This window comes from Brassica oleracea, chromosome C1 (assembly GCF_000695525.1).
Source record: "Brassica oleracea var. oleracea cultivar TO1000 chromosome C1, BOL, whole genome shotgun sequence".
NCBI classification, from domain to species: Eukaryota; Viridiplantae; Streptophyta; class Magnoliopsida; order Brassicales; family Brassicaceae; genus Brassica; species Brassica oleracea.
In genome coordinates, this window is record NC_027748.1 from 10851220 (window position 1) to 10862985 (window position 11766).

The 11766-nt window shown below is 36.4% G+C and overlaps 2 protein-coding genes across 2 annotated transcripts in view; both read left to right on the forward strand.

The window, feature by feature from the left end:
• Positions 1 to 787, forward strand: part of LOC106331327 (protein SGT1 homolog A-like) — a 12169-nt gene extending 11382 nt beyond the window's left edge. The window contains exon 7 of the mRNA XM_013769653.1: positions 760 to 787. Within this exon, the coding sequence (XP_013625107.1) occupies positions 760 to 787 (28 nt within the window). The remainder of the gene's footprint in view (positions 1 to 759) is intronic.
• A 7639-nt stretch (positions 788 to 8426) lies between these two features.
• LOC106313559 (cystine lyase CORI3-like) lies at positions 8427 to 10824 on the forward strand. Its single transcript, XM_013751407.1, has 7 exons — positions 8427 to 8745; positions 8952 to 9291; positions 9500 to 9718; positions 9836 to 9895; positions 10008 to 10163; positions 10255 to 10348; positions 10438 to 10824. The coding sequence occupies exons 1-7, from the start codon at positions 8492 to 8494 to the stop codon at positions 10587 to 10589; spliced, it is 1275 nt and encodes a 424-aa protein (XP_013606861.1). The 5' UTR covers positions 8427 to 8491; the 3' UTR covers positions 10590 to 10824.
• The last annotated feature ends 942 nt before the right edge of the window (positions 10825 to 11766 follow it).

The window sequence follows — 11766 nt, forward strand, 5'->3', positions numbered from 1 at the left end:
GCTGGGGCTCGAGCTCGGTCGCTACGTAGTGACCGAGCGGGACGATCGCTCGGTCGCTACGTAGCGACCGAGCGGGACGATCGCTCGGTCTCTACGTAGCGACCGAGCTTGGGCTCGAACTCGGTCGCTACGTAGCGACCGAGCGGGACGATCGCTCGGTCTCTACGTAGCGACCGAGCTTGGGCTCGAACTCGGTCGCTACGTAGCGACCGAGCGGGACGATCGCTCGGTCTCTACGTAGCGACCGAGCTTGGGCTCGAACTCGGTCGCTACGTAGCGACCGAGCGGGACGATCGCTCGGTCTCTACGTAGCGACCGAGCTTGGGCTCGAACTCGGTCGCTACGTAGCGACCGAGCGGGACGATCGCTCGGTCTCTACGTAGCGACCGAGCTTGGGCTCGAACTCGGTCGCTACGTAGCGACCGAGCGGGACGATCGCTCGGTCTCTACGTAGCGACCGAGCTTGGGCTCGAACTCGGTCGCTACGTAGCGACCGAGCGGGACGATCGCTCGGTCTCTACGTAGCGACCGAGCTTGGGCTCGAGCTCGGTCACTACGTAGCGACCGAGCGGGACGGACGTTCGGTCGCTGCGTAACGACCTGTTTCGAGCTTTCGTCGGACATCTCGATTCTTTCTTCCGTAAAGTTTTTTTCGTAAGGAAGAATCTGTTTCAAAAAGTACTCTTCGGAGAAATTCTTATTTTCTTCCTCGGACGTTTTGAATGTTAAATTTGTCGTAACCGATTTTGACCCCAACAGCATGGAGCTCAAGAAATGGGAGATCTAATCTTCCTTTGTGATACTTGGTCCCTTTCCTTCATGTAATGAGGATCCTAAGGTTTCATTGCTTTTGTCAAATATGTCTCTTCACAACTTTTTTGATGTTTTCATCTGAATATTCACAGATCACTATTCTCAAGTGTCTTGTTAAAACTATATCCGCAAAACTAAATAGCCAAAGCCAAGTAGGCAACTGTATATGAGATTTTCCTACCAAGGGAAGATGAACTTGTATGTCAAATTGCATTGGTAATGATTACACAATCTTTCACACATCTTACAGTCTAGAACTGTTCTAAAGTGTTTGATATGGGTTTGTTTGGACACGTTTACAAGAGACTGTAAAATGGATAATGAGTTCAAATCCCTTTCAAGTTTCTGGTCAAGGTTTCAAACATTTGAACTGTCTTCAGTAATGTATGGGCGATGAGTTAAGGGATTAGACAAGAGTTTCGTTTAGTTGATACATTTTTTTAATGAAATTTCAAATTTATTAATCCATTGAGGTAACTATCATTTATAACAGAATACTAAGACTACCTGTGGCTATTTTATTTTGCTAGGCTACGAGAATAACTGGAAAAAAAAACTGAGAACAGTTCCGACTGTGCAAAAACCAACGCTGAAGAAGTCCGACAAGCTTGTGACCAGCTCTGTACTTGAGGGATGATATGCGATCGATTGTGCATCATCTTATCTATGACAGTGCGCATAGCATCGACAGTTGATACATTAAAATGGTAAAATAATTTAGTTCATATATTTTAATGGTCTTTTCTAAGATAAAATGTAAAATTCCATTACAAGTTCGTGTATTGTTATGGGTGTACAAAAGTTGGTATTTTAAAAGTGGTACGTAGTAGCAATCTATTTAATATATTAATATGGTAAGAGTAACAACATTTTTTAGAGAAGTAAACGTTTAAGAAAAAAAAATATAGGAGAGAAAATGACCAAAAGTTCTAATATTAGAGGTTTTTAAAAGGGAAATTAGGCTGTATAACCAAACAAAAACGTATAATTCATTTCATAACCATTTACCCTAACATTTTTATACACGGTGTTAACTTTATAAATTAATACTATATTGCCCCTTCTTGCAATCGGTGAAACCTGAAACAAAAATAAATATTATTCTTAATTATTATTATATTTAAAAAGTAAAACGTGGCTTTACTAACTTCACATCTTTCCTTTTTATTCCTTGCTAACTTCGTAACCTTTGAATGCTCTCCGGCACCGCTTCGCTCCACATCGTCACCTCCACCGGATTAACATTGAATTGTTGACTTCTTCTTCATTCTTTGCAAGCGCGTCCTCTTCTTCTCGTCTGAAATCGTCGGTCACACAACGGCGTTAAAGTGTCAGTGACGAGTAGTATGAGACCGTTCCTATTCCACTTCACATCGTCGATTCTTCTCAGATCTATGGAACTACAGTAAGTTTTCGGGTGTTTACCTTCGAATTTCTTCATATGTTGTTATTTTTCTTTTCTCTTTGGGATATTTTCGGAATTAAGGTACTATAATTGGTAAATCTACAACCTCGTTACCATTGCATGTCGGATCTGATTTTTGCGCCGAAATTCGCCAATTGATTTAGGGTTTTGGTTTCCCCGATTGTTCTTGATTTTGAATTTTAGGAAAAATACATAGTAAGTAGTATAGTAATATAATTTGTTATATGGAATAGCATCTGTAATACAACTTGTATGCGTGAGATCTCTTACGCCTATTTATATTTGAGATGGAATAGGAAAACTATATGTTCAAACTATTCTATTTGAGATGAAATCAATTGACAACCTATTCTACTTGAGATAGAATTGAATGATCTGTAACGTATGTGCTGTTTTTTATCAACAATCGTACTGTTTGAAATATAAAAGGTTAATTTATATATAAAATAGAATGAATTACTTTGTCATAAACATGTTTTCCTCTTACTTTGTTCTTTAGGTTTGGCATGGACGAATTAAGCCTTCGTAGTAGATTATTTAAGACATGTTTTGAACCCACTGGAAAGACGGATTAACCACTATTTCAACCTCCACTGGTTTGAGATGATCAAGAATGCATTAGAGGGTTCAATCTTGTTCGTTGTTATTTCATGTTCTCTTGACATAAATGGAATAAACCTTTTATGTATAAAAATTTTTAACGTAGGCCACTTGTTTGAATGTATACAGTGAAAATATCTTGGTAACTCCAACTCACTACGTGGCTTTCCCCTATTCTCTCAAATGGAATAGATGTAACCAACTTATAGCTATTTATTCCATTGCATTTGCCGTCACCTCTTCTACCACAGACGCCAAGCTTCTAGAAAACACGGGTTAGGGAAATTTAATGTTTCTCTATTTCCATTCCATTCATTGTAAATGAAATGGAAAGGCTCCGATAACAGTCCTTTCTGTTTAGATTTGGATTTGGGTTCTCGAAGATTGTACGTTTGGTGTTCATATATGAGGTATTAACAATGATTTATGCTCACTAAATTTGGTTTGTCTTAGCATTACGGTTTATATTTCCTAACTTGAATAAAAGTCTTCTCGTAACCCTATACACATACCCCTTCCCGTAGTCATTACCTTATGCTCCTTGTTTAAATTTAGAAGGTGAAAATATCTTCGTTAATGGAGAGGTGTACGTGGCATCCTCCTACTCTTTCATATGTACTTGCTGTCATCAATTTGTGTTAAGTGTTTAATGTAAGGTGTAGTTTTACCACTCCCCCATTAGACTTGTATCCAAGTGACATAGTATACAGTATATGGAATGGAAAAGGTACAACAATATATACATATCACTCTAAGATTTGTATCTATGTTTCCCACTGCATATTCCATGTGGTCATGAAGTTTATATTTCCATAAGATGTGGTTTCCCTAGGGGTTTATATTTCCCTAACTTGGGTTTAGTGTTTATACTCTTACTGTTGTATTACCAGAAGCTGATGTTATGTATTTCGTGTGGCTAATTAAGAATGTAAATACCTATTTCTGTGTATTAATGCACGCATATTTAGTTTACCAAAGATTTCGCTTCCCTGTGCTGGATTGGGGTTTATATTTCTCTATCTTGGGTTTAGTATTTGATGTCAAGTATTCTATTATCATACCCTTATCTTTGTATTTGATTTTGCTCATGAAGCGTCTAAATACATACGTCCCCTAGTATGCCAGGTGGACTTAATTTCAAAAAGGTTTGGACTCCGTTACCTATGTCTTGGGTTTATATTCCCCTAACTTGGGTTTAGTGATTACTCTCAACTGTTCTATTATCACCTCAGTTAGTTTTGTATTTCATCTGGCTCATTATGAATGTAAATACATGTCTCCAAGCTCCCATTATAATACTTAAATATATACATGTTGTACCCTGCAGCTAGCGTTTAATGTCAAGTGTAGTTTTACCACTCCCTCATTAGATTTGTATCCAACTGACATAGTATACCGTATATGGAATGGAATGGTTTGGTTCGAACACCCATCTTTTATGTCTGCCACTCCGGGTATTGATAAAATAGTTTCAATTGGACTCCTTCATAACTTGGATCTATCTTCTCTCTTACTCCTCTGACTAAATCATACATGTTCATATCACGGTAGAGGTTAATGTAGTGCTCACCAATGAAGGAATGGTCTGGTTCGAACACCCATCTTTTATGTCTGCCACTGACCCAAGATCCAATAACCAGTAAAACCTTATCTTCGCTATTCATCTGCAATTAAAAGTAAGTGGAAATCCATTTATATTTCAAAATTTATTCCATTACAGATTCAGAATAGTATTATTGTATCAGAAAAGAGTAAATTTCCTATGAAACTAGGTTTATTAGAATATTCTCACACGAACTTACCCCTTCTTGCTTCCAAACAGTGAATCTGTAACTTCCCTGAGAGTCTTCACATAGATTACAGTGATTATTATATGGAATACACCATTTATGGTTTTCTTTCATTTCACCATTTAAGATTAGCGATGCTAATTTCCACCACTCGTTTACCTCTCCACAGTAAAAATATCTTAAGTACATCTAACTTTCTACGTGGTTTTCCCCTACTCTTTAATACGGAAGAGCTGTAACCCACAATTGCAAATTTATTGCACTAACTACATCATCGCCTCTCCCCAACCGCACACTTCACCGTCTTTGTTGGTGATTAAATTAGTAAATAATAAACTGTAAATCTATTCTATTTCTTCCAAATAGAATGGTAAATACTCTCATATGAAATGGAACATGCATAAGTTGGGTGACTAAGCGGAGATATTCTATTTCCAGGTTGGGTGACTGTGTAAGTGCATCAGTTTATTTATGCTGACATCAACTGTCGCTATATTATGTATACGCTATTTTAATTGGAACTATATATGTATTTCTACTACTCTATAAAAAATGTATAGTATGGTAATACGATTCTTGCATTCTCCGTTTGTTTAACGTTGTTTCTCTTACACTTCCGATTTTCATCTACTCCTCTCTCTGCATATTTTCCTTCCTTTGATTTTCATTTTACGCGCTTCCAAAATTCCCTCATTGTTACTATGGGTCACAAAATCACCACGTCGTTTACTTCATGTGAAGGAACCAGGTACCTGTTACTTAGAAGGATATAACCGGCTGGAATGATGGCAAAAAAACAGTCATTACATTCTGTCAAAATCATGTATATTCTCTTGATTTCCCTCTGAAATATGGTTATTAGGCCAATAAGCCCTTTTAAAAACTGCTCTGACACCAACAAAATAGATGTCACTCACCGAAGAGAAATTGGTGATTTAACTGATTTGAAATAATTAAACAAATTCAAGTAATTATAATAATAATTTTTTTATTTAGAAACTCTCATGGTGTTTTACCATTGGAGTAGCTCTAACATCTTTAAGTTAGTATATTTTATGGAATTTTCTTAATTAAAGGTAAGATTTTCATCTTTCTAGTTATTTCTCCTTAACAACAAATCAATTGTAAAATTTACAAATTTCACCGAAGTATTTACAAAAATGTAAACTTTTTTTTTGTAAAGAGAAAAAATGTAAAAAAAAATTTTGGTCTAAAAAAAATTTAAACTTTTTGCGTTAATACATGTATATAAATGAAACTTGCACCCAAGAAAAATAAAGAGAAAACGCAGAAAAGAAAGTTAGAAAGAAGTTTTTTTGGTGTGTGTGTCTAAAGAAACAGTATGGATCGTGGCTTCATCTTCGCTATCGCAGTCGTAGCTGCGTTGATCATATTCATATCGCTTTATCTATGGCACTGCTGTCGCTCCGACCGAACAGCGGTTCAGCCAACACTTTAGCAAAAATAAGAGTCATAAAACGGATTGAGCGGTTGAGCCCAATTCTAATCTTTAATAACTATTTATCTATTTTCGTTTATCGTCTATTTTATGCTCGGTTTTATTTTGGTTACCTCTTTATGATTAATTTTGTGATGAAACCTACGGATTTATAGCCTATAAGATAAGGAGAATGTTTATTCGATGCTGCAATGTTATCAGTAATATTTTCTTTTTATTTTGGTTTCTTGATATATTGTAACTTTACACAACATTAATTGGTACTTCAACGATTTTGTCATCCTTTTGTAGCGTTACATTACGTGATCGTATACTAGGTGATTTACATATTTAACGTGAATGGCGTTAATTTAGGGAAAATAATATGTATAATATACAAAAGAAATTTAGTATGGCGATATGTTTGTTCCAACCTAAGCTAAAGATTTTCAGTGTTTACACAAACGAAGAAAAACAAAGAAACAAAGTAGATCTTTTCGTTGTTTCTTGTGTACCAAGTTACAATGATCTTTTTAGTTTGTTCTTCAACCTTACTTTATTGTAATTGGGCAAAGAATTTGCGTAATAGTAATTACACGTTGAATGCAGCAACTTCATTATGAACCCTTGAACTCTAAATTAAACGGTTTGTGAAGACCTCGTAGCTCACATCAACTCATCTTATTTCATCAGCTCAAATTTGTGAGAATTAATCTTGAGAAGTATACCACATCGACGAAAACTTTATTACAAACCTTTATATTGTAGATTTGATTATAATTTGTTTGGCGTAGATTTGTTTAATAAACGTGCGCAATGCTTTAGATTAATATTTTCACATTGTTTGCAATATTTGATGTGTTTTACTTTAAAAATAAAGTTAATAAATTTCAATGTCTTTTAATTTCTAAATTTTCTTTTTGGTAAAATTTTAAAATTTAATCATTTTTGTTTTTTACATTGTTGCAAGGAACTTGTTATACAAAGACACAAGAAAAACAGAAATCCAACACCCGAACACAAGAACTGAAAATTTTATATTATACTATTACATTATATTATTTATATAATTTATATTATTCTCTTAGTTCTTTCAAAACACTTATAGGTGATAGGTAGTGTCATATATATATATAGCTCAAAAGCATGTTGAATCAGATCGGACTGAATATTTATTGTCAAGAGCACTTCCTAACCTGAATCAACCGGCCGGCGTAGAGAGATTCAAATCAGATTCTAAGAACTTTTAGCTTAAGGTTGGATTTTTAGTGTATGCATATGATACACTAATATGTACTTTTTTCTTATTTTCAAGTTTATGCGTTTCCGTTAATTTACATCATAATTAAGGAAATTTTTGATTGCCAAACTTTTATTCAATTTACCGCTGTTGGCGCTGGATGTTGTGTGCTGAAAAAGCATATTGGAGAGACTACGAGATGACCTGCTCTGATATGCATTTGATAGTAGTTTACAAATTTAAAAGCTACTACATAATATCAAGTTTTATAATTCCTACCAAAAAAAAAATATCAAGTTTTATAAAATATTATGTCGTGCTTTAAATCTAGAAAAAAAAAAACTTGGTGATTTCCCCTTATATATGATTTAATAAATGAATGTTGAAAATTCGATGAGTGCTCCCGGTATGTAATTGACCAAAAATTTTACAAATTATTCTCGATATACTATATTAACAAAATCAAATTTCGTTTATCCTTATTAGATAAGATCATGATTAATGAAAGGGGTTCTTAGTTTTTTTAGTTAAAAATTTAGAGACGGTTTCTTATATTCCGCTAAGAACTTCGTCCTAAAATTCTCGATGCTCTAAGTATATTTTAAATATTGCAGTCTATTTTTTGAAAGTTACAAGATTGATAGCAAAACTGATTGTTCCGAAACAACAATTTAAAAACAAAAATATTTTGGACATATTATAATACTTTTCATTTATATATCCAACATTAAGAGATTGATTTCTAATCGACCAAAATAACAAATAGAGAAATAACAAAATGGGTGGTTTTCCTCCTCTCTTCGCTCGACGGAGACAACAAAAAGCGTACGTGGGAATCTTTGCTTCTTCTTTGATAGTATGAGTAATCGGCAGAACCGTTTTTTTTTAAATTTGTTTCTTTTTACCCATATGATAAAAGGAGAATGCGACTCTACGAGGGCTTCTAGGGACCATATTCTGAGACTCAAAATAATTGAAAGAAGACAAAGACTCTACATGCATTATTTTCTTTCCTCATCTGCTTTAATTCATCTTTCATATCCCACGTGAGATGACAAATATCAACGTGGAAATCATTGGCGAAAAAATGTAGTTAGAAATCTCACTATATATTCTAACTCGCAGCAGTGCGAATTAATCATTCAAAAGCAAAATATTTGTAAACAGAGAGAAAGAAGTAAGAAATGGCGACCACCCCCATGTGCACTGAGTGGCAGTTCAGCGGGAACGAGGCAGCCAAAGAAGCTGCTGCGGCCGCCCTAGGTGCCTACACCTCTAAACTCATGGCTCTTTGTGATCCTAATGGCAAGCCCATTTTGCCCCCGAGTAACAAGGCCGTGGAGACCAGCAATTCAGCGGAAAAAGCTGTCGTTAAAGTTATTCTCTCCGGCACTGGAAACGCCTATGCTCCTAGCATTGGCCTTCCGCTCGCCAAAAGGTAAAATCTTAAGACTAATTTTAATTTAGCCTCACTTATAGTTTTGCACCTAACTTCATTAGGTCCCTTATTATCGTTACTAGGTTACACTTTTGTATCTACTTGAGATTTGTATAAAAGGCAGTAATCTATCAATCTAAGAATCCTCTTTACGACCACAAAAGGGTCTTGACACAATCATTTTTGCTTCCGTTATTCTTTGTTAGTGCCGTAGCAGAGTATCTAAACAGAGATCTTCCAAAGAAGCTAACAGCAGCTGACGTGTTTATGACTGTTGGATGCAAACGAGCAATTGACCTTGCGGTGGATATTCTGGCTAAACCAAAAGCCAACGTTTTGCTTCCGAGGCCAGGCTTCCCGTGGGATGTAGTACGCTCCATCTACAAGAACCTCGAGGTCCGTTACTATGATTTCATCCCTGAACAAAACTTTGAGATCGACTTCGAAAGCGTCAAAAAGGTGACAGACAAGAACACCTTTGCTATATTTATCATCAACCCTCACAATCCCAATGGAAACACTTACTCGGAGGCTCATCTCAAACAGGTACTTATAAATATAGAGACTCTTCAGTCTTATAACTACTAAACTACTAATTAAAGTATTTCATTTTTTTTCTTCTAAGAATGTAAATATCATTTCAAAAGATGAAGTTAGGTGTAACATTAAGTTGTTGACAAATTGTAGAATCTAAGTATTTCACTTCACTATGCGGATCATCTAACTTGTTTCTTGTGTAATTGTTGAACCTCAGCTCGCTGAATTGGCTAAGGAACTCTCGATTATGGTGGTTTCTGATGAAGTTTTTAGATGGACCGTCTTCGGGAATAACCCTTTTGTGCCGATGGGAAAGTTTTCTTCCATCGTACCAGTGGTTACACTCGGATCCTTATCTAAGGGATGGAATGTCCCAGGATGGCGAACTGGCTGGCTCGCGCTGCACGATCTAGACGGTGTCTTCAGAAACACTAAGGTCCCATCCTTTTTAACACATCTTTCTAAGCTTCGGCCCATATACTAGATTTGATAATTAAACCTGTAAATTGTTTGTCTTTAATTTTTGGTCTAACCCTTTTGTTATTGTGGACAGATATTACAAGCTGCCAACGAATTTCTCCAGATAAATGCCAAACCTCCGACTGTTATTCAGGTAAGGACGGTCTGATTTCGTTAAACTTGGGTTACTCTCTTGCTCTTATTGTACGAGTAAACAAAATATTTAACTATGCGGTATTTTATTCAATGTTAATGCATATATATAGGCGGCTATGCCTGACATTTTGGAGAGAACTCCAAAACATTTCTTCCACGAGAGGGGAAGTTTTCTGAAACATAAAGTAGATATTGGATATTCTAAGGTCAAGCACATACCTGGCCTCACTTGTTACATGAAACCCGAAGCGTGCACCTTTTTATGGGTATTCTATTATTATTACTATATTTTAACACAGTATTTATCTTCTCCTATTTTGAGATGCGACAATCTTGACATTGAACATTATTACGCAGACCAAGCTGGATATATCGTGCTTTGCTGACATTGAAGACGATCAAGACTTCTGCAGGAAGCTTGCTATGGAAGAAAATCTCGTCGTTTTGCCAGGTGCTAATTTTTCAAATCCCTTTGCAAAATATATACTACAATGTTTTTCTTGTTTAACCATATAACATGTTGTGTGTTGAATTGGTTAGGGATTGCATTTAGGCAGAAGAATTGGCTGAGGCATTCTATCGACATGGAGACGCCAACAGTTGAGGACGCATTTGAAAGATTGAAGAGCTTCTGTGAACGCCATTCCGCTGAACGTGGAGCTTCACTCAAAAACGTCAATGGCGTGAACTAGAGGGTCAACATGATGATCTTTGCCTACGTCTAATTACATATGCTATAATAATAAATGGGTGTTTTCAGTTCAAAAAAATAAAATAAATGGGTGTTTTTGGTAATGTGAGATAAATCATGAACACTTTCGTATTTGTAACAAATAAAATTGGTGTACTTATCATCAATCTAGAATGTTTTCTCATGATGTAGCTACTTTCGAATAATAAAATTAATATGTCCCAAATTCTGTTTTATTTGAGATAGATTGACGTGCAAGTACATTGATAACTAACTGATGCGGCCATCAGATCAGCAACTGAACGAGAGATCAACCCAAAACCCTACTCAATCAGCCAAGGCGTCAGCCAGGACATACGTGCACTAAAAACATCATATCTTACAAACCAAGAGGGTTTAAATGACAAGGTTAATTTTTATGGATTCTACATTCAAGAAGGAGTCCAGGATGGAATCGGGAAAAAATATTCACGGAGCAAGAAGTTATGAATTTTATAAGTCATAGGTTTCTCAGCCCGTCCATCTGCGAATACCCGACTTTAGAAGAAAATTCAAGCCCAATGAAAAAGCGGCCTGAAGCAAAGTCCATCATAGGAGTCAAGAGGAGTTTATCAGCTTTTTAGAAAGCCCAATATCAGGAGAAATGGCCACGGAATTATAAAGTTATGATCCAATCTCCAAAACCGGCCAAACCAGTTCTACATTTGCCTCAATTGGAAGCTAACCGGTTCAATCAGCTTCAAACCAGACATTGGCGACCAGGAGATCTATCTATGCATTCAGGAAGTCCATCCAGTGGTCCGGAAGAGTCAGACAAGTTCATTCCATGCACCAGTCCACATAGGATCAGGAGGATCCTCATTAACCCCAACTTGCCTTATTTGGAGCTTCTTGCCATCCAGCTCCAACAGCTCTTTTTCCATCAGATTGGGCACGGCCTCAGCACATTACAAACCATCAAGAAGGTTCCCAGGAAGCTTAGTTATCCCCTCAAACCATCAAGGTTTAAGAAAGATCAGATTCCTTACTTGGAGCCAAAATCCCACAAAAGGCTCCAACGGCTAGTTACCGATTTTGTTACTTTGCTTGATTTGTTTCCTTTTCTATTTGTTTTAGAACATTAGGACCTTTGTCTCTGAGCCTTATATAAGTTCCTAGACGTCCATTGTAAAGAACAC